A 27,724-nucleotide genomic window follows, 5' to 3' on the forward strand; every position below is an offset into this window, starting at 1 on the left:
TATATTTAATGGTTCAAAATCAATTCTATTAAATTTTAAAATAAATGTGCCTTTCTTCTTGCCAGCTGCAACCGAATTTGTCTTTTCTGGATACATGTAGAGTTGTTCCAACAAACAATTGGTCTTTAGCCCCAAAGAGATTCCAAATTTTAACGAAAGTCTTTAACAACAAGACTAAGGTTATAGATAAATTGTAATTTTAGGGATCTTTTAGAAATTTGAATACTTTTCCAGAAATTTAAGTGACAAAGAATTACATCAAAGTTATACTTTTTTTTAATCATCTTATTGGTACAAAATATTCATCAAATTAGTTAATAATTAAGTTTTATTTAAGCACTAATACCATTTTTAGTGTAATTTTTCTCAATCACATTTTTTCATTCATAAAATTTAAATTAAAGAACTTATTTAAGTACAAGTCAAATATTACTCGAATCAACAATTTGGTAGTATTGAAATATAACAAAACAAAAACACCTTTTAAAAGGGTAATTTTGTCTTTTTCCATGGAAAAGTTGGGAGTAAACTTAGCAAAAACAAGCAGGGTGCCTTTTTGGACTGAGGTTGATTTTTAGACAAATTAAGAGCCCAAGAAGGTGGAATCTATTTATCTCTAGGGAGTCGGTTTGCGCTCTTCTTTAGCAACGCGAATCGTGAGTCCAGAGTCCCACAGAAGAAAAACAAAACCCTCACTGAGCGCTGCTGCTTTGAGAGAGAGATGGCTCCGAACCTTGAATGTCGTATGTACGAAGCGAAGTACCCGGAGGTGGACATGGCGGTGATGATACAGGTGAAGAACATAGCGGACATGGGGGCGTACGTGTCGCTGCTGGAGTACAACAACATCGAGGGCATGATCTTGTTCTCGGAGCTCTCTCGCCGTCGTATTCGGAGTGTGAGCAGCCTCATCAAGGTTGGCCGCATCGAGCCGGTGATGGTGCTCCGTGTCGACAAGGAAAAGGGTTACATCGATCTCAGCAAGCGCAGGGTCTCCGAAGAGGACATCCAGGCCTGCGAGGAGAGGTACAACAAGAGCAAGCTCGTCCACTCCATCATGCGCCACGTCGCTGAAACCCTCAACATCGATTTGGAGGTACTGGCTTCGTTTTAAAGTGATGAATGATTTCTAATGCCTTATTGATTCAATCGTTGATTATAATAATTGTAATTTGTATTGTGTAAGTAGATTTTGCCATAGTCTATTGTGGATAAGGGACCTATTTGTGTGTTTAGGAGGAGGAAAAGCAGGTTGGGTTGAGTTTCTTTAAAATTAGGTTAAACACACAATTTAGTTCCTATACCCTTCGTGGATTCTCATAAAAACTTATTAAAGTGGTTCATAAGTGAGCAAACGCAAATGGTTTGATCCCTACAGTTGTGACGCCGTCTCTAACAGTTTGACATTAACCATTTACCCCATTACGCATCCTTTGTTTGGTCTCTATGCGTGTAGTGCATTCTTAATTTGGTTCTTATTAAGAATTAAGAATGTGTTACGTGTATCCAGCACTACACATATACACGGATCAACTTAAAATTAAGAATGTGTAAGGGGTTAAACTGTTAACTTAGGACTGTGAGAGACGGGGTCATGAATGTCGGGACTGAATTGGTAACATTTCCACCTACATGTATGAGACTAAATTATGTGTTTAACCTAAAATTTAAAATGATCGCTGAAATTTCTTGATGTGATTGCTATTTATTTTTATGCAATGTTTCTTTATTGTTTCCCTTTATATTTCTGTATTTGCTCACTTTTTCCCTGCAAAGCATGTTTTCTGATTACTTATGCTAAGTGAAAAGGATTATAGAGAGAAACCCTTGCAGAGGAGTGTTATTTAGAATAGGGAATAATAGTCTAAATACGTGTGTAATAAAATTAATACATCTAAAGAAGTTTGTTAGTTTTATTTCTCGGCACTTTTGTATATTTTCCTTTTCCTGGTGCTACTATTTCTTTTTTTTTTTTTGTCGAACTAAATTCAAATGGCTTTGTGCAGGAGCTCTATATTCACATTGGATGGCCTTTGTATCGCAAATATGGTCACGCTTTCGAGGTAGGGATTTTTTTTTTATTCTTTAATGGTTCTCTGATTGTTGTAGTTACTGAGTAAACTTCATTCCATGCAGGCTTTCAAAATAATTGTGACTGATCCTGATACTGTTTTAAGTACTCTCACTCGTGAAGTTAAGGAAGTTGGCCCTGATGGGCAAGAGGTATATATTTTTATCAGAGTAAAACTGACCACATCTCACAACTCACAAGTCTTGTTTATGACTAAATATATTTTTTGTTGTTGCCCATAGGTGACTAGTGTGGTGCCAGCTGTATCAGAAGAAGTGAAGGACTCTCTTGTGAAGAATATTAGAAGACGAATGACCCCCCAACCCTTGAAAATTAGGGCAGATATTGAAATGAAATGTTTTCAATTTGATGGAGTTCTTCACATTAAGGTATTTGATTATTTGTATTCCTTTTGTTTTTTACTTTGGTTCCTTTTCTTTTAAGCATCTAATTTGTTATATGAATTTTTATTGCCTATAGCTTATCTTCCAAAGTATTCTCAGGTTTTATAATGATTTGATTATGCAGGAGGCAATGCGTAAGGCTGAAGCTGTGGGAAATGATGACTGCCCTGTCAAAATTAAACTTGTTGCTCCCCCACTTTATGTTCTTACCACCCAGACACTGGACAAGGTTAGTGCAATTTTAACATAAATCTTGATTATGCATATAATTTTTGGATGTATGAATTTGCCACTGCTGCTGCATTGTAGATTATGTTTGAGGGCATTTGAGTTGTAGATTTAGGTTAGTGATTGTTTAACCCATTACGATTGATGTGTAAGCCATGCATTAGCAAAAAATGATTAATCCCTGAACATTCTCTCATAACTCTATATCTTCAAAATCAATGCAGTGTTGTAAAATTATATTTCTCTGTTGTGGGTTGGTAATGTTGGTTTTTAAAGGGAGTTTAAGTAAAAAATAAAAAACTCAAGTGAGTATTGGTTTCCATCATATTTTGAGTGTGTCAGAAGTTACTTGAAAATTTTTGCTTTTTGTACCAAATTTCCCCACGTACCCCTCACTATCTCTCTTGCAGCTACTGAATATTATATGTATTGTGTTTGGTCTGGTTTCTCCTGTTTCCTAATGAGAATAGATATCTTTTATACGGGAACTTTTTTTAACCTAATGCCTAATGTTAATAAATCTAGAAGTTGTGGTTTCTCAAGAAGCCATTACTTTTGTTGTTATAAGCAATTCGTACTTGAGTCATGTCTTGTCTATGGGTACTGTATTGATACCTTGCAGAGATTTTAATTCCAATTGTTATAGGAAAACATCTGGAAAGATTTTAATATCACAACTGTTATACACCATAACATGTATGGTATTTGAAGGTAATTTGTGTATTTTGTTACGGTCTGGACAGGAGCAAGGAATATTGGTTCTCAACAATGCCATAGCTTCTTGCACTGAAGCAATAGAACAACACAAGGGTAAACTTGTGGTTAAGGAGGCAGCTAGAGCAGTGAGTGTCAACTTCCTCTACATTTCTTTTTTATTTATCAACTACATATTCTATCCATGTACACAATTTTTGTCCATCTGCCTTTGGATCCTCTTTTCTATCGTTTGATGTCAGTATAGGGAGAGTAGAATTCTACTATCTTATTTTGGGAGGTTTGACATTGCTTTGTGATTCAGGTGAGTGAACGTGATGATAAATTGCTTGCCGAGCACATGGCTAAGCTACGCCAAGATAATGAAGAGGTCAGTGGTGATGAAGACAGTGAGGAGGAAGAAGATACAGGAATGGGCGAGGTTGATGTGGATAATGGTGCCGGGATAACAGAGTGACAAAAAACTTGTGGGTATAGTAGTAAGGCATAGATAGCAGAGTCCGGCTTTACTAATTCTGTCTTTTGTTTTTTTTTTTTCTTAATTCTTTTCAAACTGTCTTTAAATGCGGTTGTACAATACAAGCTTGAATTACTTTATGTTGAGATGTCTTGTAACTTACGAAGCGATTTTGAAGTTTCTTGATGAGGGTGTTCAACCCGAACTAAGGAGATTTACAGTTACTTCAAATTTACCATCGCCTTTCTCTTCCCTTGTGCTCTCTACTCGCCTTTCTCTGATTAATTGTTGAAAGCAATTCTGTTAACTACAAGCAATTATTACTTGCGATTTCTATTTTCTAAATACTTGGTTTACTTTCCAAAGTTCTATTGGAAGTCATATAATTCAGTTTATAAGATTTGGTTATTAGGTGCGTAAATAAAAGATTTAATTTAGACTTGGGGAGAATCAAGCTTTTTATTATCTGGATCAAACAGTATTTGTGGTGGTATATAAACAAATGTTTGCAAACGGAGGTCGGGCAACGTTTTTTTATCATTATTATTTTAGTTGAAATCAATTCAAAGCCATCTAATAAGAGTGGAAATTTAATAAATAAAAATACGATTAATACAATTTTCTGATTTACAATAAATTTTAAGTATCATTAAAAATATTTAAAAGAATTTTTTAGAAAATAGGTTTAATTACTTATTTGGTTCATGTAATTTTATCATTTGTATCTTTTAGTCCTTATAATTTTAAAGTGATTTTTTTAGTTCTTAATTTGTAATAAAAAAAATAGTTGATAATTTATAACTAATTTGTAGTTAATTATATATATATATATATTATATATTATAGTAAGGACTAAAAGATAATTAAAATATAAACTATAGAGACTAAAAAGATCACTTTCAAATTATAGGGACTAAAAGAAAATTAAAATGTAAAGTATAAGGATTAAAAAATCCTTATAGTTTTAAAGTGATTTTTTTAGTCTTTATCGTTTACATTTTAATTCTCTTTTAGTTCATATAGTTTGAAAGTGATTTTGTAGTTTGCATTTTAATTTTCTTTTAGTCTTTATAGTTTAAAAGTGAGTTTTTTTAGTCTCTATACTTTGATTCCCTTTTCATCCTTACCATCACAATATGAATAATATTATCAATTATAATTAACTAAAAAAAACATTAACAAGTAATTTATAACTAATTTATCGCAAAATAATTTGTAATAAAAAATAGTTTATAATTTATAACTAATTTATAATTAATTATTTATGTATATATTTTTTTGTAGTAAAGACTAAAAATAATTAAAATACAGGAACTAAAAAGATCACTTTCAAACTATAGGGATTAAAAGAGAATTAAAATACAAACTAACTACAATAACCATTTTTAAACTATAAAGACTAAAAAAAATTAAGATGTAAATTATAAAAATTAAAAAAATTACTTTCAAATTATAGGAACTAAAAGATACTAATAGTAAAACTACATGTACTAAATAATTTAACCTTGAAAATACTACTTCACACAGCAGTATATACAACCATTTGAAAAGTTAAATTATGATATAACGTAATGGTAACAAGAAAAAATACCAACGTGTGATGATAGTGTAAAATTTCACAACGGGGAATAAAAGTATCAAGAGGTCAGTATAGGTTACTTAGTTGAAATTTCAATTTCGATTGGAAAACAACACCAAAAACTCTTGGGGAACTTCATTTAAGTTTGCTAAACTCTTTGAAAGTACAAAAGAGAGGGAGATTGATTTGGGAGCCGAGGGATAAGGCCCAAGGTGGATTCTTTTCTTCTTTTCTATATTCCTTTTGAGAGTGTTACATATTTGCTTTATGGACTGCAGGTGACTTTTTCTTTGACTGTTTCAGTTTGTTAAATATGTGCGCATCAGTCATTTAGTGACACCTTTAATTCAGGAGCAAGTCATTTAGTTACTGATATCTTTATCTCTTATTTGTTAGTCAGTATTGAACTTTCAACTATTATAAAATCTAAACGTTGTTGATCAATAAATTATCAGATTCCATATTTCTCCCTAAAAATATTCCAACCTGCATTGCTTCCTCTTCTTCTCTGTTTCATTTCTTTTCTGCCATATTTCCAACAGAGAGGAAAACTCTTACTATAATGGTTTTAGTCTAAGAACTAAGATATTTGAATCTAGGTAACTACTAAATAAACAAATGTATCCCGCTTTTCCTACAGATTGATGTTTTGTTAACAAGGGATAAAATTCTAGGCCTAGAATTGGCCTTACGAGGAAAAGGTGTAGAAAATGACTTAATTAGTATCTTACACATGTTCTGCTGAGATAACTAGATTTGGATGTAGTTTTTGAATGTTTCCTATGTCTTGTAGTTTTCTGAATGACTTATGTTTTATGCCAGACACTACCAACAATCCAATGGGGACAGAATATCAGGGTTGTTCTTGATGTTGGTTGTGAAGTTGCTAGCTTTGGCGGCTATCTTCTGGACAAAAATGTTATTGCTATGTCATTTGCACCAAAGGATGAGCACGAAGCTCAGATACAATTTGCTTTGGAACGAGGAATTCCTGCAACTCTTTCTGTCATTGGAACCCAAAAGTTGACATTTGCTGACAACGGATTTGATTTGATCCATTGTGCAAGATGCAGGGTGCATTGGGATGCAGATGGTGCTTCTTGAGTTCCATTCTTCTGAGTTGTGTTCAGACTTATGTCCATATCAGGACAACCTTTTTCTATAATTGACTTACTAGTTCTATTTGTATTATCTTTATGACAAGAGTGTTTAGGATTCTTAGACCTGGTGGTTTCTTTGCATGGTCTGCCACACCAGTTTATCGGGATGATCAAAGAGATTGGGAAGTATGGAATGGTTTGTCCCTCACTCTCTATGCATATGCCTCTTTTGTCATTTGAAAAATAGACTATTTTATCCCTCTCTGGGGTATATACACCTTATTGAGGAGGAAAGGAGAAATGAGAAGGGACGAAAGAGAAGTGAAAGATGTGAAGAGAAATTTTTCTTTGAAAGAACTATAGTTTATGATTTCTTGAAGAATGTTACAAAACATGCAAATTTTTCCAATGATGGATGTTCTTGTTGTTATCCTTGTTTTCTGCAGCCATGGTGACCGTAACAAAAGCAATGTGCTGGACTGTTGTGGCTAAGACTCTTGATTCATCTGGAATTGGGCTTGTTATATACCAGAAGCCTACCTCATCTTCCTGTTATCAAGAACGCAAAGGGAACACTCCTCCTTTATGTGAAAATAACGATAGAAAAAGTATCTCATCATGGTATATAAGCTAAAGTTTTTGGTTGTATTTCTTTGACATTTATATTTCCACCAAATTTTATTTCTATGCAATGCCAACATGCATTGAGTAAAATTTTTGCTGTTGTTTTTATGATGCTTTAGCTTTTTGATATGTGTATTCACGGTATGAAACGGCGTGACATTTTGCATCAATTTTAGCATATGTTGTTCAAAAGAAGACCATAGAAAATGATCATGGACCATATCACTGTTACTGTTAGTTTAACTTCTATATGTGCTAATTTTCTTTTCATGATTGTGGTTAGGTATGCCAAATTCAGTAGCTGCCTTATACCTCTTCCAGCTGATGGTGAGGGTAATATGCAGAGCTGGTCAATGCCTTGGCCCCAAAGGCTTACCAGTATACCTCCAAGCTTATCCATTGAATCCGATGCTGGTGAGATGTTCTTGAAGGACAGCAAACACTGGTCCGAATTAGTTTCGGACATTTATGGAGATGGTCTTTCTATAAACTGGTCAAGTTCGAACTATAATGGACATGAATGCTGGTTATGCAGGGTAAAGTATATTCAATTGTAGATTAGCTTTATTATGTCACTCTGCTTTGACATTTATGATCCAGAGTGTTAGCAACCCATTTTTTACTACACTTTTTATTATTAGTTAAAGTTTATTAAAAATTATAAAATCACATAGAGATTCATTAATTAAGTTTAGAGTCTTCCAAAATTTTATAATTTTCAATAAATTTCAACTAATAAAAATTGTACCGCTAACATTTCTCTTTAGGTTCACATATACGTTTGTCATTACACCAACTCGAATTTGCTGATTACCTAATACCTTCCAAGTTTTCTTTGAACTGATACCATGCACGTTTTTTTTTCCCTCAGATTTGCTGCATCACTCATTTATCTATCAATCTAGGTGATGAATGTAGTACCCATTGACATGCCAAATACTCTTACAACTATATTTGACAGAGGGCTAATAGGAATGTACCATGATTGGTGTGAGTCCTTAAATACATATCCTTGGACTTATGATCTTGTTCATGCTAGCTTTATCTTCAAACATCTTATGCAAAGGTATACATATTGAGGAAACTAATGCCTAGAACTTACTTTATGTGTCTAGTGCTTTGTCTTTTTATTATTTAGAACTCCATTAGTTTAGTACTCCTATATGTAGCATAAACGTGTTGATTATGATTCTCACAGTTTGCAATAATAATCTTTTTGCCAGATGTGACATTGTTGATGTGGTTGTGGAGATAGATCGCATAATGAGACCAGATGGGTATCTCCTGGTTCAGGACTCTATGGAAATAATTCACAAGCTTGGTCCGGTCTTGCGTTCACTTCATTGGTCTGTAACATTGTCTCAAAATCAGTTTCTTGTTGGTAGGAAGAGTTTCTGGCATCCAAGGCCGTAGAAACTGAATGATCAATAGGGTTGTCAATCTTTTTATTTTACTCTTCTTTGGCAGTGATGACTAATTTTTATATATACCATTAAACTATGAGAGTTTAATCATTTTATTTTACTCTAATACATTTATAAACTAAAAAATTGTACATCAAGTTTAAGGAAGGGATGCCGATAAAAAAATTAAAAAAAAAAGTTTAAGTATGAAAATATGACAGGGAAACCGTTAATGGGAATTCTCACAATTAATAAACAATTTAAAATAAACAATATTTTGTGAGAAATATCAAATGTTTAATGGGGAAGCCGCTGAAACATTTAAATTGAAAAATAAGTTGGTAATGTAAAATGGTGCTCTGGGTAAAGTTAAGATTCAAATAGATAACTATGTGAATGAGTTTAATATAAGATGAATAAAAATTCTTTCTGCTAACTTAATCAAAAGCTATTTTTCATTTTTTTAGATTTTTTTATAAATAAAAAAACTATTTGGCTCAACTTCTCCTTTTAAAGAAAAAAAAATCTAAAAAAAAAATGGGTCTAACACCCTTTTAGAATTTGACGGAAATGCTTACAACAATTTTATAGGGGACAAATTTAAAAGTATAATTTTGAATGAACATGAAGGTAGTTAATTACAATATCATTAAATTAAGCATTTATCTTTATTAAAATGATTAAATCTACACTATGCAAAATAAAGTCCCTACTATGTTTAACTTCTATGCATATAAAATCATTCTTAGAAAAATAATATTTAATGATTTAAAGTAAAGTCTAGAAAAATGCAAATACATGTTACTGTCCATTAAAATAATAATAAAAACTAATAATATTAATTACTGTGTAACTACAGTTGTCTTCATATACTTATCAATTTATTAACCAAAAAAAATATACTTATCAATTTCTCATTAATAATTATAGTTTATTTTAAACAATTCTGATAATATAAATATAAAATATGATTCCAAATTTTTATTTTTGTTTATTTTCGCAAAATCATTGCCATCATTTACTAATCAATGACCTAAAGAGAAGCATACAAATTAAAAATTTAACATGCCTATTTTTAATTTTATAAAATCTCTGTTATTAATTACTAATTAATGATTTAAATAACATATAAAGTAAAAAATTTAGTACATTTTATTGTTCTTCAAAATAATTAAAAATTGATATAAAAATTATAAATATTTATTACTATTTAATTATAAATGTCTTTAATCACTTTTCAAATTTAAACTTATGGTTATAGTTTGTGATTCTAGTCTTTTAAAAAATTTAAAGAATAAAGTAAATAAATTTGATTGTTGATTTAAAAAATCGATAATTAATATTCCTAAACGTTCTAAAATATTAATCATTGATTTTCTCATTAACTATTGATACTACCTCTAATTATATTTATAAGAAACAAGTTGTAGTATAAAATACATTACAACTTTTTTTAAAAAAATAAGAGCATATGGTATTACTTATGTGATTTTAATAATAATTTAATTTAAAAATTTATATTTAAATATTTTTTTACAGAATTATCTAATCAGTATATGATAAAAACGGTTTATGTTGTAAGAATTACTTTAAAAAGTATATCCAAAATTATTTCAAGTTTATTTGATAGTATATAAATCTCTAAATTAACTTATATAAAAAAATAAACTTATTATTTAATGATTTAAAGAAATATAAAACTAAAATGTAAACAAAACTTTATTTGATGAAAAAGTTAAAACTTCTACTGCTTTCCGAGACAATTTTAAGTACCATATTTAAAAAGTCAGACCTTAAGTCAAACACTAAAGATTTTTGTGCAAATTAGCCACAACTGTAATTTTGCTTTGGCCAGAAAGTTAATTACACGATGAGGAAGAATTATCCTACAATAGTAGAAATGATTATAATTTCGATATATTATTAAACATGAGTAATGCTGTATTTTTCTACAATTTTTCTTATAATTTTTAATATTCTATGAACAAAGTACTAAATGAAAAAAGTAAAAATATTTAATGATTTATAAATTTAAAGGGGTTTAATATTTTCTTTATTTACTGTGTAGAAGGATTTCATGAATATTTTATTTGGTATATTATTAAAAAAATATTTTTTTTACTATAATAACGGTTATATATTAAATGAGTATCCACTATTATACACCACATAGCCAATCACATTTATAAATATGTTTAATTTATTTTATAACTGGTTAATTATTATTAGATATTTCAGTAATCTCATAATACAACTAACCATTTGTAAACAAAGTTAACAATTTTTAGATATTTCAATAACCTCATAATATTATTAATCAGAAATTAATAAATTTATATATAGTTATATTTATTTACTTTTAATCGCTCATAATATCCATGTTTTTGGGGTGGACACGGACTGGAAAAAAAATTGGGGTATGTCCGTATGATGATCTTTATCCATATTAAATGCCTTTAGTAATAGAATGATGTATATTATGAGTATAATGGAAGGAAAAATTTATAATAGTTAAATTTCTTAATTTATTTTCTTTTAAAGAGTGATATATATTACATTTATTTTTTTATAAAAATACAAATTTGACCCCCTTTCATTAATTATACATATTTGATTTATAATTTTAAATAATTTTATTTATATTTCTTAAATTCCATTCAAACCAATTATACCTATTCTGTATACATATACATTTTTTTCCTTTATATTTTTTCTTCTTATGTTGTACATTGCTTCTTCTACATTTTTCTTCCTTTCATTTCCTCGTAATCTTTTTTCTTATTTTGTACATCCCTTTCCTTTATCCTTTTGTTCTTGCTTAGTTGCTTTGTACATTGGTTGTATTTATAATTACTTAATTTTCTTTACTTTTTTAATAGATTCACACCAGACTTCTTTTTAGTATCATAACATTTTAAATTCTAATAAATAAATAAAATATTGTTTTCAATTTTATTTTTAGGATTAGACAATAAAAATTAAAAGGTCCATTTGGGGTGAATATAAATATATTTTTAAATAAATCACAAGTACTTCCTCTTCTCTTCTATAAGAAAAAGAATTAATTTCATACTTATTAGTAAAATAAGTTAATTTTATTAAATTATATTAATTTTAATTAAAAATAAACATATTTTTCTAAATTATTATGCATTAAAACTCGATATTAAGCAAACAACCTGTTGAGTGAAAGATATTTTAAATATAATCTCATTAAATAAAGTAAAAATAGACAAAATTTACTTAAAAAAGAGAAAATAAAATTGTGATTTATTCTTATAAAAGAGAATGGAAGGAATACATTTTACTATCAGCCGTGATATTCAATTCAAATAATATTATTATGAGTGATAAAATTATTTTTAAAAAATATTTAATGCATAATTCAAATTTAAATTACTAGTTAAATTGAAATAATTTTTTGTTAGTGGATTCATGTACTAGATAATTTATACAAGTATTTTTAATATAAAAATATAAGTATTTACAAATATAAAATAAAAAATAATATTGATAAAACATGAGTGGGAGAAAAAGAAAAAAAAAATATACACAAGGTTGAGAAAAAGAAACATGCTAATCATTAATGACGATGACCCTTGCCTTAATTGACTCATTATCGGGACATACACCGCAGTCTCTTGTTGTTCTTTCCACACACAGAGCAGAGTGAGAGAGTGTTTTGTTTCAATGTGGCTACCATGGCGTCTACGAACCACAGCTTCGCGTCCAAACCGATCCCGATCCTTCCCCATCCCCTGCTCTTCCTTCAAAGACATCCAATCCATCCTCCAATCCCAACCCCAACCTCCCTCTCTCTTCCGCCGCCTTATCGTCTCGCCCTCCCTCATCCGCTCCTTTAGCAGCCCCCGCGCCGCCACCTCCTCCATCGAACCGCCTCCGGACTCCGACCGTTCCGCCGTCGTCGTCTACTACACCAGCCTCCGCGTCGTCCGCCGCACCTACGACGACTGCCGCGCCGTCCGATCCATCCTCCGCGGCTTCGCCATCGCCATCGACGAGCGCGACGTCAGCGTGGACGAGCGCTTCCGCGAGGAGCTGCAGCGGATCCTCGTCCACCGGAGCGTGATGCTGCCGAGCGTCTTCGTCGGCGGCTTGTACATCGGCGGCGCCGACGAGGTGAGGAAGCTCTACGAGAGCGGCGAATTGCACGAGCTGATCGGACGGTTGCCGAAGTCGCAGAGGAACATGTGCGATTTGTGCGGAGGGCTGAGATTCGTGGTGTGCGACGAGTGCGATGGAAGCCACAAAGTGTTCGGAGAGAAGAGTGGTGGATTCAGGAGCTGTTCGTCTTGCAATTCCAACGGTTTGATTAGGTGTCCTGCATGTTTCGTGGTGCAGCCGCAACACACCAAATAATTCCATTCCCTCCTCTTCTCTTCTTCATGTTGAACTTAGATATATTCCTTTAATTTTTCATTGGTGATGATCTCTCTGTGAATTACTCAATTTAGATTCCTTCGTAAATTCTCAATTAAACCTTATGCAAGTTAGGACTTAGGAGTATGATACTATGATGTCTGGTTAGTGGTTTTGTGTATGAAGAATATTTTACTCGAAAGAAAAGACAAAAATCATTTTGAAAGGAATTAATCTCCAATGAACTATTGATCGAGGGATATCCCAAACAGTCCTCAAATTTAGTCACCCTTCAAATCCAAACATCTTATAGATTTTTTTATTTTATTTCTATCATATCATAATATTTATGATACTTATATTTTTCTCTCTTTTTATTCTTTATTTCCTTGCATGTGTAATAGCATTGGGGAGTTTATTAATCCTTTTCAATTTCGAAAACATGATTTTCATTGAAAGATTGTGAAAAATTTGCGCATCTATGAATTTTTTTGAGTTGCAGAAGTCTAGGTGAATTGTTCAATTTAGCAATGGGATACAAACTGACATCTTCCTCGATACGTAGCTTGTTTTTACCATTTTTTTTTTTATCATGATATTGATAATCTAATCAATTTGATTAAGAAACACATGCTCTCACCATTTGTATCAACCGTTTTTTTTTAGACTTGCCTTTACCTATCCACTTATACATATATATTTCATAAATTACAATTCTATGAAATTATATTATTATATAGTTTTAATGTTTAAATTATTTTTTTAAGAGTCTGATTAGATAAAAAAATTTATAAATGCTTGTAAGAAAAAATTGAAATAAGTTTTTTATAAACTAAAATTAGTTTATTCATAAGTTAGAAATAATTTTTTGAAGAAACTAATAGATAGAAATTCTAGCTTATGAAAAACTTTTTTTCTCTCATAAGTAATTATCTAAACATGTCTTAAGAGGTGTATTGTGTATCACTTCCTCTCTTAATTTTGTATTAAATCAAGGGAATATATTTCAATTTTTACAAATAAAAAAAATTATTAAGAAAATGTTATTTTGGGTCAGATAGATTTAGACAGTCCAGCCCAAATGAGCATTTTTGTTTTTGTTTGGCTAGCTCAATAGATCATGAAACCCGAATGGAGCTAGCCTCAATTGGATTCTGGTATTCTGTTTCGTTATTTTCGTCACTCCAGAGTCAAGTTTGAACTTCATATTGTTTTTTACAAGTCAATTTTGAGTATAAGTATTCAACTTGTCCCCATTAGTATTCTTATAGGATGTTGGATGCACATGAAATGAGAAAAGATAAAAGATAAGAAACAAAAATGGGAAAATTAAAATTTTATTAATAAAATTTAAAATTTATTTTAATGTTGGAAGACTTTGATTTAGTAAATTTCACACACACACACATATATATATATATATATATGGAAATGGTTTTTATCGATGTATCAACAAAAGTTGACCCAAATAGTAATAATTTATATTTTTTAATCAAGTGATTTAAGATTTCAATCCTAACATTAAATAAAAATATATATTAAAAAAGATTAATTGTTACTTTTGAATATGGTTACTTGGTAACAGTACAATGATCACTTGATTAGTAAAAAATTAATGTGGATTGCATCAATTCATATACCTTTTATTATTTTTTTATTAGATAACTTTATTTCAAAACTCACCATTAAATTAAAAAAATATTATTATATATATAATATTTATAAAATTTTGAGTTAATCTAAAATATTTAATGTCTCATTTATATGCATTGTAATATATACTTTTTGAAATATATGAAAATAAGAACCATTTAATTATCCTTATATTATTCAATTTTTGGTCAAATTTGGTACAAGTAATCTAAATAATATATAATTAAAGTTTAACAATTAGATCAATAAAAAAAAAGACATTTTACATAAGAATAATTTCAAATCCTGTTTTAATATCTTTATACTAATATCTTATTTGTTTTATATAGTAAATATTGATTTTTTTAATGTTTTTAAGACATTGAATATATTTATTTTTTACTTAATGTTTTCTTGTAAAATATTAGAAAAAATTTCAATAAAATATAGCATTACTTTTTAATGATACTATTGATAATGTAAAACTAAATGTAGTGTAACCTGTTTAGTTTTCATGCTGAAAAAAAAAATGTAGTGTAACTTACATCACTATAAAATAATTATTCTTGGAGGAATAACATGATTGATTATTTTGGATAGGCAGGGGAACGTAAGGTTAAATGATTTCACATGGTAATAGGATTGAACCATAAATGAGATCTAAAGTAAAATTTAATAAAAATATTTTACTTTAAATATGATAATTATATATTAAGTTTTTTTTATCAACATAAATGGATTTTTTGTCAATATACATGAGGTCTATTTGTTTTATAAAAATTAATAGTAAATTTTTTTATAGGTCTAAAATTTAAGTTTTAACTATTTTATTCTTGGATCGACTTGCATGATAATGATGAAATTGTATGCTTAATCGTTAGAACAGATTCAACAGAATTACATGCTTTCGTAGGAAGTTCCACAACTTTAAATCATAGTTGATGCCAACTCCCCCGGGCCTCGCCCCCAATTTCCAATCGTATTATCAATGGATTAATATCTATCACATGTTTGTTTTGGTCTGTTACAAATTTTATAAAATTTATATTCACTTTCATTTATTTATTAATTTTTCTTAATGTGTATAAAATATCATAACAATTATAATAGGACGGAAAAAATATATATGATTGGGAAGGAAAGCTTCATTAGATGTGATAAGTTAAATAATTTAATTGAGATTAGTTGTAATAATAATAAAAATCTTTAGAAATGCAGCTTGTGATTTGGAGGTTGTGATGGATGAGTTTCGGTACCGGGTTTGGTCATGGTGCAAGATAAATATCAAAGGCTTCGATCCATCTTTGTACTTATGGAGTATATATAGATCCATTGAATTGCTTGATGCAATTATCATAGCATGCAAGGGTTCTGACCTTGGATAATTATAGACAGGATTGTGATTATTTTATCTATAACTAGCTGATTCTAACATGGGTTTTGGCACTTTGGCTAGTGTTTTGGAAGGGTAGGGGTTGAAAAGCACGTACACGAACACATTATTGGATTGTTTGTGCATGTAACATCGGGTATAGGTTGTTGGCACTCCTTGTGGCAACTACCTCCAATTTATCATTCGTTTGATTTGAATATATATATATATATATATATATAAAGTTCTCAGGAAAAAAATTAAAATACCATTTATAACAGTATAATAATAATGATTAGTCGTCGGACCTTTTGAATAATTGTTATAATGAGGAACTACGTGTAAAATATACATATTTTCAGTCTATATACCAAAATCTAAGACTTCTAGATAAGTTAGCAATATAAACTTCTTGATGTTTAGATCATCATGTACTTACTTTCACATAGTCATTTTGACTTATATTGTCTTAATACGTCACTGTAAGACTACGCGAACTTGTATAGAAGTTAAGATTTTCCACAAGAAACTAACATAATGATTTTCAAATAAATTATATATAATGTAATCATTTTAAACCTTTTTCATTATTCTCGATGAATTTCCCATTCAATATTTTATTTGGCGTGAAAAGAAAAGTTTATGCGCAAAAAAAAAAAAAAGGAAAAGAAAGAATGAAAGAAATTTAACACCGACCCATGGATTTTGCCGACATATTTCAGAAACGAGAGAGATGAAATGGCCCTTATGTTGAAGAGTAAAAATAAAAGGCTAATGATGACTATGGTGATAAATTTTATATGCAAATCAATTATGATCATACGAATTTGATTTCTTATAATGTATTTTTTTCCTTTTTATTTTATTATCCAATCCTCATTTTCCTTTCTACACGTAAGACCAAGACCTAACAGGAATCTTTCTTTAAAAATCAAAAGTGTCATGAACACGAGCAAAAGGCCAACAGCTACGTACGTACATGGTAGTTCATATTAACAAATTATACTACCATCATTCTGTTGGAAAAATAAAATAAAAATGAAGGAAAATAAATACGAAGAAGATGCACAGTCTTGAATTAAATAACAAAATAACAGTAGTAAATTAAATTTAATTGACAACACATGAATAATGCATTATAACATACAATAAGCACAAGAAAAAAAAAATTAGGGGAAGAAAGATATAACTTGGGTTGAAGCGCGTAAACGCTATCCTTAGAGAGAAAACGCCCCCACTGTACGGGTAAGAAATTCTGATTGCGCTCCTCTCCCAAGATACGATAATCCGTTGGTTCCGATCGTGTGCAGCGAAAGGATCCCCAAACCTTATGAACACCAATGCTCTTGCTCTCACAAAAAATAAGTTTTTTATAGAAAAAGAAAGAGACAAATTTTTGGGAGAAAGAAACCAGAGCTCTCAGTCTGTCCTTTCTAGAAAAGAGGAAAGAGATATATATAGGCATTTTGCAACAACAAAATATGACCGTTGGAAAACCAACCTACAGTTGTCACAACAAACATAACAAACTAGTTGACTCATTAAAACAAAATCTTAAGAAAATCTAAAATAAATATTTTATTTTATAAAATAGAATTAATATATATTTATAAATTTTAAATTAAAACACAAATATTTACCAACATTCCCCCACATAATTTAAAATTTTAAAATATATTTTCTAAAAGATAATTTGTATAAAAATATAAGAGTAAGAGCATGTGATATTGTATTTCGGCATAAGGAACCTTCCGGGTTTGAGCCTTATACCTAGTGTTTATGAACTTCCATCCGAGAAAAATGTAGTGACTTGATTGTCTTGAACTACATATTCTTTAACCGGACTTTAGTACACAACCCCTACAATATTGGCGTTCAATTAGGTTCTAATCAGTGGTAGCACGTTACACGGCCTTGCGCTTGTATCTTGTTTCGTGAGTGTCCTTTAGAGATTAGCCCATATCTCACATTGGCGGCCCCACCACCACACTCACTAGGTGAATCCTCAAAGAGTGAGTTGTGACCCTCACCCCTACAATAATTGTCATCGGATTCATTAAGAGGTATTTTGTTTTTTTTTTATACCAAAAATACACATATATAAATACCTCAACCTTAATATTCCCACAATTTATAATACACCTCGTCATAGGAATGAGAAACAGAACAGCTTCGTCAAATTTCATTTTGGTGTACTTTAGTCAACGAACAATTTCGTTGTTACCCGTTGAACTCCATTCATGGGATCACCAATCACACGGAGACGGGTGTCCATTGTTGTAACTAAATAATGGGTTTTAATCTCATTCCCCTCGACGACTCAAATACTTGTTGACACATCAACCCTTTTGTAAGCGGATCCGCAATATTATTTTTTGACCTGACAAAGTCAAGAGAAATGACATCATGAGAAATCAAATTTCTTATAGACTTATGTGTCACTCTTAAGTGTCTTCTTTTTTTCATTAAAATTTTGCTTGTCACTTTAGATATAACAATTTGACTATCACAATGCATTGGAATTGGAGGTATACGCTTATTTAACAATGACAAATCACATAATACATTTTTAAGAAATTCATCCTCACTAGTAGCAGTATTTAAAGCAATAATTTTTGCTTTCATGTGAAATAATAATTTGTCTAGTAGATTATCATGATACTACACAGCTAGCTAAAGCAAAGACATAACCACTTGTTATTTTTATTTCATCAAAATCAGAACTTCAATTTTGTATCACTAAATCCCTCAATTACTTTTCAATCTACCAACTGCATGTGCAATATCAACAGGCCTAGAGAAGTTTGTCAAATGCAACAAAGATCCGATACTTTGAGAATATTTATGTGAAGAAATTTCTTTACTCTTTTTTTTTTTTAACTTGATGGATGAGTCATAAGGAGTAAAAGCATGTTTCGCATCAAAATAATTAAACTTCTTCAATAGCTTTTCAACATACTAAGATTGGGTAAAAGTCATGTCATCATTTTTCTTTATAAGCTTAATACCCAAAATCACATCTACACAACCAAGGTCTTTCATACCAAAATTTCTAAACAAGAAAAACTTCACATCATTTATGAAATGCATATTACTACCAAATATCAATATGTCATCCAGATACAAACATAAAATGACGCATCCATTATCATCAAATTGTTTCACATACACACATTTATCACTATCATTAATTTGAAAATCATACAAAAGAATAACTTAATCAAACTTTTGTGTGAATGCTTTGGAGCTTGTTTCAAACCATACAAAGATTTAACAATTTATTTTTCAAGAAAAAATATTTTCAAAGAAAGTCACATCTCTAGACTCCATAATAGTACCATTAGAAATTTCAGATACTTCTGAATTAATAACTAAGAATCTATAAATAGTATTATGTAAAAAATATCCAACAAAATATAATTAATATTTTTTTTTCAATTTTCCTTTTCTTATTAATAGAGATATTAACCTTTACTAGACACCCCCACACTTTAAGATATTTCAGATTTGGTTCTCTTTTTCTCCATAGCTCATAAAGATTTTTTTTTTGTTTATAAGGTACTCTTTTAAGAATACTACATGCAAAATATAAAGTTTTACCAAAGTGTTTATTTTATTATTTTGTGTGTTATATTTCCACAGGCTTATCTTTTATCAATGAGTTATAAATAAAGAGACAATCAGTCAACATGCAACAACAAAATACTTGCAGTAGTAATAATAACGTTAAACAATAAAAATTAAAAACCAAACAACAAATGTCCTGATTTTTAAAGACTTGTGTTCACAGGATCATTTGACCAAGTAAAAGATAGTTTTCTAATCATATAGGAATGAAATTAGAAGTATGCTTTTAGTTTTTCACATAAACTAATTCTAAAAGCATTTTCTCTTCAAAACCATCATTAATAAAGAAAATATATTTTAAATTTCAAATTATAAGAAAATATTTTTCAACAATCTCTCACTAATGTAAAATTTAAGGAAATGAAATAATATAATAAAACATTTTTAATAAAGCATAATACATTGTGTCTTCATCCATTAATTTTTCAAACTTACTAAAAGGGGAGTCAATCATATTCATGACAGATATTTTGGCAAAATAAAATGCTATTGCAGAAAAGACTATGCAAGAAGAAAGTGATAACTAATTTTTCTCTCTAAGACTGTTGGAAAAATAAAATAAAAATGAAGGAAAATAAATACGAAGAAGATGCACAGTCTTGAATTAAATAACAAAATAACAGTAGTAAATTAAATTTAATTGACAACACATGAATAATGCATTATAACATACAATAAGCACAAGAAAAAAAAATTAGGGGAAGAAAGATATAGCTTGGGTTGAAGCGCGTAAACGCTATCCTTAGAGAGAAAACGCCCCCACTGCACGGGTAAGAAATTCTGATTGCGCTCCTCTCCCAAGATACGATAATCCGTTGGTTCCGATCGTGTGCAGCGAAAGGATCCCCAAACCTTATGAACACCAATGCTCTTGCTCTCACAAAAAATTAGTTTTTTATAGAAAAAGAAAGAGAGAAATTTTTGGGAGAAAGAAACCAGAGCTCTCAGTCTGTCCTTTCTAGAAAAGAGGAAAGAGATATATATAGGCATTTTGCAACAACAAAATATGACCGTTGGAAAACCAACCTACAGTTGTCACAACAAACATAACAAACAAACTAGTTGACTCATTAAAACAAAATTTTAAGAAAATCTAAAATAAATATTTTATTTTATAAAATAGAATTAATATATATTTATAAATTTTAAATTAAAACACAAATATTTACCAACACATTCTTCTCTAATTTTTACTATAGAACCTATCCATCGTATTCGTATGCATCGATTCTTCAAACTAGTGCCTGCAAGTCCACATCTGTGTGCATATCATGAAAATTTATGTAAGATATAATACCGAATATCGATCAATGATTTATATTATGATAAGGAATTCAACTCCTTAAATATTTTTTCAATTCTTTAATTAATTTGTTATTAACTCAATAAGATATATTTTATTTTAATTAATTTTCAGATATTTTTATTATATTATTATTGGACATAATGAAATAGTTGTAAAATAACAGCGAAGCAATCCATTAACCAATATATATATATATATAGACACACACATTAGTCACATGCCAAATAGTGGGCAAATCTCACTCATGCAAAAACTTCAAACAGTGAAACAATTTGATTTTTGTTTTCCTTTTGGAATCACGACATATTATTACAAGACAAATACATTATAACTTATTAGAAGTGCTACTTCTTGGCAAGCTCTATTCGAATCGACCATGAAGTCTTTTACCAAGTCTTGAGAGAGACTTGATATATTATATATCATCATTTAGTCTCGCCATGGGTGCATGATAGGCTCCAAAACTCGCTATTTCATCATCATCATTTTATACGAAAACATTGACCCTAAAGGCACAACAACGATATACTATTCTTTCTTTTATTATTTCCATAAAACATAATGGGGAAAAACTTATCTCCCAATTTTAAGCTTGATTTGAATTAAGAGTAAATAGAGAAGATAAAAATATTGATATAAATAAAATAAAAATTTATTAGAAAAAATTCATTGTTTAGTATAAATGAGTAAAAAAAGTAAAGAAAATATTGTCAATTTGTTTGGCTAAATGAAGAATATAGTATAAATAAATTATAATCACGTGGGAAAGATAAGCTGCATCAACCAACAGATGCATAGCTAAAAAACTAGGAATACTAAAAAAAAAAAAAATTCTTCCTACAGTATGTTAAGTATTTTCAGACCAATTATAAAATAATTTTTACTCTATTATTTCTTAACCTAAATTATTTATTAGTGTTTTTTAAAAATATTTAATTATTTAAGAAATTAAAAAATGAAAAAGATAGATAATTTTTATCACATTCCATGCCAATTTGGAGAAAAGTGTTTTTTGTTGGATCCATCAAAATAAATCTAATGAATAATATTTGCGTGTTAGTATATACTATATGTCATTTTTGTAGTGTATGTGTTTTAGAAAAATGACAAATCATCTCTAAAATATCATAACATTTTTTTCCAATATGAATTAACAATTTTTAAAAAATATGGAATTAACAATCTTCACATCTTTAAGGCGTAATCTTGATTTAAAATACAATTTTAGTCATAATCACAATTTAATACTCTTTCTAATTATTTTAAAAAGAAGAGAAAATTCAAATTCTCGTCTAAAATAATTAAACACACGTGTTTTCTTAATCATAGTATTCTAAAAAGTATACTTTTATTTCTTCCAATTATTTTAAAATAAAAAAGTCTTGTACTTAGTACTCTCCATCTAATAATTCTCATAAAAGGACAGCCAATCTATTTGCATGATGGGCATGTAATTTACAACTCATAAGTCAGCACCGTTAAAAACTACAGTTGGAGGCAGCTCGGAGCTTGGACCCGTTCCATCTTGTGCAATCTTTAATGTTGTAGGGATTTTTTTTATTTGGTTTCTTTAACTATTGTGTGGACGATCATGTTTAAAAATTATTTTCTTCGATCTTAATTATAAGATTTTTAAAAAAAATTGTTTGTTGTTTTTTATAAGATTTTTTTTCTAACTTCTAGGTATATTAATTATTATTTTTATATTCTTACTTAATTATTTTTTTCTCTAAATATTAATGTGAAATAATTAAATAAATAGAAAAATAAAAAAATAATAATTTTAGAATAATAGTATAAATAATTGATAAATTTAACGTGATTAATTAGTTTTTAAGGAATGCTAGTTAAATGAGAACTATAATTGAAAATGGAGTATGTAAATAAATAAAATTAATTTATTAAACTATTTAATATCGTTAATATAATGAGTTTAATATTAAACAGATCTACACCCACAACTTGATTCACAGGAATAGAAAAATGTTAGAAATATATTTTTTTTATACAATTTTAATATAACATTTATTATCAAATCGAATAAATTATAGTTTATACATTTTTAAAAAATATACTTACTATGATTTCTCATTAGTCAATATTGTAAAACTTTTTACATTAGTTTTATTATTGAATAAAATAAATAATAAAAGTTATATTATCATTCGATAAAAATTAGTATATATATATATATATATATATATATATATATATATATGGTACAATAATATATATGGTAATTTGCTTAATTATTATAATAATCATTTTAAAAATGATAGTTATTATGATTTCTCATAAGCTTATCGTAAAAAAAGTTAAACTAATTTTTATTATAGATTAGGCACCCATAATATAAATCCTTTTTTCACTATATGAAAAATTTATATATATATATATATATATATATATATATAAATATATATATATATATATATAATTAATTTTTACAATAATTATTTTAAATATTATACGTATTACAATATCTCATTACTTTACATTGTAAAACATTTTACAATGAAAAAACTCCTAGATTCTATAAATATTTTCTTTTAGAGTTACAATTTTATTACACGGCAACTGACGTGTCGGAGTTGGTAACATTGATTTTCTTTTTTTTGGAAGATGTGTGTGGAAGTTACGTTTAGATTGAAAATATTTTTAAATAAAAATTCTATTGTGAGGGAACGCGTTTTCAAATATTTTTGTATTGTAGTAATTTGTATGGGTCCAAACTGGTTTTCTTGGTCTAAGAACATGGTTTGGAGATTCATCCCTTTGGCCTATTTGACAATGTTTTAGCAATTTCCCATCTTTCGATACTTTCGAAGGCTGATTCTTTTGGATTCAAATCCTTTCAAATTCGTTTCTTTGAAGAAAAACTCAATCTGGGTCGTGCTTTTTTGCCCGAGTTGACGTTTTCAGGCAACAAGAATGAGCAAAAACTGGAAATCTAGCTGCTTCAGGGATCCTGGGGGAGTTCTCTTCCTTCTGGCGTTGTGTTTATTGTTTCAGAACTTTAGTTTGTGCTGCTCTTTGAATGAAGAAGGTATTGGAATTTTGGTTTGTGGAATTTTGTATTCTCGTGAGGTTAATTGTGTGTATCTGAGGGGAATTAAAGCTGAGAAGGGAGTTCTATGTGCAGGTAAAGCTCTTTTGAAGTTCAAGCATGGAATAGTAAACGACCCTTTTGATGCTTTGTCCAATTGGGTTAATGATGAAGTAGCAGTTAACCCCTGTAATTGGTTTGGAGTTGAGTGTTCTGATGGAAGAGTAGTGGTCTTGTAAGTTCTGATTTTGTGATGTTTTTCAGAAACTGAATATATGTAGATTTCTGTTCAATTTAATTTATGTCCAGAGGCAGAACAAAAAAATGAATGTTTTTTCTTCTTTTCTTTTCTTTTTTTCATTAGGGTCATCGTACGAGAGATCCAAGTTTAAAATTTGTGTATTATTTCTTCTTGTAATTAGCAAAACTGTTTGATCCATGATATTTTGAGACTGTTAAATCAAATTACTATTGTTCATATTGTTGGTTAGATAGTATTAGCATCATGCTGATCATGAGGATGTATTTTGTTTGGCAGGAATTTGAAAGACCTTTGTCTTGAAGGAAATCTGGTACCTGAGCTTGCAAACCTTGTTCACATAAAGTCCATGTAAGTAATTGCTTGTTACCAATTTGTGTTATTTATTGCAGATTTGCAGCTACTTCCTTAATAATTTCAGTTTCCAATTTTCAAATGTCTAATAGTATTGTGATGACTTTGTTGCAGAATTTTGCGGAACAATTCTTTTTATGGAATCATCCCTGAAGGAATTGCACACTTGAATGAATTGGAGGTTTTGGATTTGGGCTACAACAACTTCAGTGGACCACTACCTAGAGATCTTGGGAATAATATTTCGTTAACAATCCTGTAGGATAATACTCTTTGAACAGTTCAAATTTCATTTTTCAAACTTATTTTCCTACTGTGTACTCAGTTTCTTCATATTGCAGTTTGCTGGACAACAATGATCATCTTTGTGGTTTCTCTCCTGAAATTAATGAATTGAAGATGCTTTCTGAATATCAAGTAGATGAAAACCAACTAATCCGTGCAGAAAAAGTGCCAGCTTGTAGAAGATCCATCAAACAGTATGTCATTAAGCTTCCAAAAGGGGTCATCTCTAGTTTGTAGTTATGAGCCATGAGAGTCTTTCATGTATTTCTGCTTCATAATCTTAACTCTTCTATCATTCTTTTTGTGAAGGCAATCAAGGCATGTTGGCCAAAATAAAAATGGTGTTCAGAGGCTACTGCAAACTCGTACTCACGAAGGTGGAAGTCCTTTTAATCGTGTTTTTCCTGTTAGTCCTGCTCCATTTCCTTCAGCTCCCCCACCTGCCCCAGCAACGCCACCAGTGGTTCAGAAGCCAGCTCCTGTTGACCGAAATAATTCTGCTTCTCCTTCTCCCCTGCCTGGACCACGATCTGCACCGCTATATAAAAGTAGCTCATCAAAGAACCATGTAGTTGTTATTTTGGCTGGAGTTATGGGTGGTGCTGTATTTCTTCTCATTTCAATCATTGGCCTATATCTCTGTAAAACAAACAAGGTAGCTACTGTAAAACCTTGGGCCACAGGATTAAGCGGACAGCTTCAGAACGCATTTGTAACAGGTAAATCTTAGCAGTTTAAAAGTAGTTAAGTGGAGCAATGACTGAAAACAGTAGTTAACTACATAACCACTGCTTCAGGATTCTTGAAATGTGACAAAAAAAAAACTTATTTGCATTAGGTCCTTGTTAAGTTGGTCATCTAATTGATCTGGCTTGAATGATTGCAGTATTGCACTCCCTTGACTGAGCTATGTTACTTATGTATTGCATATAAGATTTCTGCCTCCGTACATGTATGACAGAATTTTACATTTTCAGGTGTGCCAAAGCTAAAGAGATCAGAGCTTGAAGCAGCATGTGAAGATTTTAGTAATGTAATTGGTACTTCATCCATTGGTACAGTGTACAAAGGGACTTTATCTAGTGGTGTTGAAATAGCTGTGGCATCTGTTGCAGCGACATCATCCAAAGATTGGTCAAAGACTTTAGAAGCCCAATTTAGGAACAAGGTACTGCCAACTAAAACATAAACAATTTCTTTTTTAGATTTTCAACTAGGCTGCTATTGTAACTAACATTTTAAGCAATTATGGTTTCAGATAGATACATTATCAAAAGTGAACCACAAGAATTTTGTAAATCTTCTTGGACATTGTGAAGAAGATGAGCCTTTCACCAGAATGGTGGTTTTTGAGTATGCCCCGAATGGAACACTCTTTGAGCATTTACACAGTGAGTACCTACCATTTCGGTGCTATTATTACATTGGAAATAAATCAATGATTGAGTATTCTGTATCCCTATTTATGGTCATCAACTTTTAATTTGTTGATTTTACATACTTGCTGATCATCAAGTTTTCCATCTATTGATACTCTATACATTCAGTTCATTGGAGCTTGTGCTATTACTCTAATATTACCCTGTAGTTAGTTAGGACTAATTTGCTCTCAGTTTTGCTATAACATCACTTCTTATCATTTGGCCACCCAGTAAGGCATTTTCTCTGACTCATTGTACATATTATAACATAAAGATCCTTTGGTCTTTCAACCATTCAACCTATTTAGCGTTTTTGCTATAACTTGTCAGTACAGTTTAGAACTTAAGTATATTTAGGAGAGCCCAAAAAACTGCAGATGTCAACTAACTAGTTTTATAATGCTCATTGCATCCCCAACCTCCTGCTTTCTAGGATGGTGCAAAGTAACTAATGATAGCTTGCTAGATTAGTAGCTCTGCAATTAGGTTTTGAATTATATTTATGTGAGAAATTAAGCGTACAATATTTTTGAATTTATATGCTTTTCCCCCCTCTGGTATCTACTTCCCATGTTTCCTTTTCTCTTTCAAAGCAATAGTTGCTTTTAAGGGCTTTTTTTTTTGGCATTCTTTGTGTTGAAGTTGGAAACTGGCTGATGTATTCGATCTTGTTGTGAATTCCAGTAAAAGAATCTGAGCACTTGGATTGGGGAACAAGACTTAGAATTGCCATGGGCATGGCTTACTGCCTACAACATATGCACCAGTTGGAGCCTCCTTTGGTCCTTAGCAACCTGAATTCTTCAGCTGTCCAACTCACTGATGATTATGCTGCCAAAATCTCTGATTTGAGTTTCTTAAATGAAATAGCTTCAGCTGTGATAAAATCTCCTGCTAGAAAAAACACTGACATGACACCAGCAAGTAACATTTACAGCTTTGGTGTTATATTATTTGAAATGGTAACTGGCAGACTCCCTTATTCAGTGGACAATGATGGCTCACTTGATGACTGGGCTTCACACTATTTACAAGGGGATCAGCCCCTCAAAGAAATGGTGGATCCGACTCTAGCATCCTTCCAAGAAGAACAACTAGAACAAGTCGATGCTTTGATTAAATCTTGTGTCCATCCTGATCAAAAGCAAAGACCAACAATGAAAGAAGTTTGTGTGAGATTAAGAGAGATAACAAAAATAACACCTGATGCAGCTGTTCCAAAGCTTTCTCCACTTTGGTGGGCAGAGCTTGAGATTGCTTCTGTAAATGCAAGCTGAAATCGGTAAATCAGGTTGTAAGTATGGAGTTCTTACCTTCCTCATCCTTTTTCCATCGGTGAAGGCACAAAAATGTATTCACCTGTAGATTAATACATCTTGTGTTAATTATGGAAGAGAGGCAAATCACATGTACATAAGGGAGATAAAAGAATGCGATTTTTTCTTTTCTTTTCCTGCGGTGC

General features: G+C 30.3%; 3 protein-coding genes and 1 pseudogene across 3 annotated transcripts; all 4 read left to right on the forward strand.

Annotated features, from left to right (window-relative positions):
- Positions 1–646: 646 nt before the first annotated feature.
- LOC100815696 (eukaryotic translation initiation factor 2 subunit alpha-like) lies at positions 647–4,125 on the forward strand. The gene is made up of 7 exons (NM_001255279.2): positions 647–1,096; positions 2,007–2,063; positions 2,137–2,223; positions 2,314–2,460; positions 2,600–2,704; positions 3,447–3,545; positions 3,722–4,125. Exons 1-7 carry the CDS (start codon positions 722–724, stop codon positions 3,872–3,874), a joined length of 1,023 nt encoding a protein of 340 aa, NP_001242208.2. The 5' UTR covers positions 647–721; the 3' UTR covers positions 3,875–4,125.
- A 2,129-nt stretch (positions 4,126–6,254) lies between these two features.
- On the forward strand, positions 6,255–8,643 carry LOC100783473 (probable methyltransferase PMT23; annotated as a pseudogene).
- Positions 8,644–12,023: 3,380 nt separating this feature from the next.
- LOC100784009 (uncharacterized protein At3g28850) lies at positions 12,024–13,194 on the forward strand. Its single transcript, XM_003552788.5, has one exon. It carries the CDS (start codon positions 12,271–12,273, stop codon positions 12,958–12,960), a length of 690 nt encoding a protein of 229 aa, XP_003552836.1. The 5' UTR covers positions 12,024–12,270; the 3' UTR covers positions 12,961–13,194.
- A 10,337-nt stretch (positions 13,195–23,531) lies between these two features.
- LOC100784541 (probable inactive receptor-like protein kinase At3g56050) lies at positions 23,532–27,710 on the forward strand. Its single transcript, XM_003552789.4, has 9 exons — positions 23,532–23,943; positions 24,040–24,178; positions 24,482–24,553; positions 24,671–24,814; positions 24,898–25,035; positions 25,151–25,560; positions 25,819–26,009; positions 26,100–26,232; positions 26,947–27,710. The coding sequence occupies exons 1-9, from the start codon at positions 23,829–23,831 to the stop codon at positions 27,537–27,539; spliced, it is 1,935 nt and encodes a 644-aa protein (XP_003552837.1). The 5' UTR covers positions 23,532–23,828; the 3' UTR covers positions 27,540–27,710.
- Positions 27,711–27,724: the final 14 nt, after the last annotated feature.

This window comes from Glycine max, chromosome 18 (assembly GCF_000004515.6).
Source record: "Glycine max cultivar Williams 82 chromosome 18, Glycine_max_v4.0, whole genome shotgun sequence".
Lineage (NCBI taxonomy): Eukaryota > Viridiplantae > Streptophyta > Magnoliopsida > Fabales > Fabaceae > Glycine > Glycine max.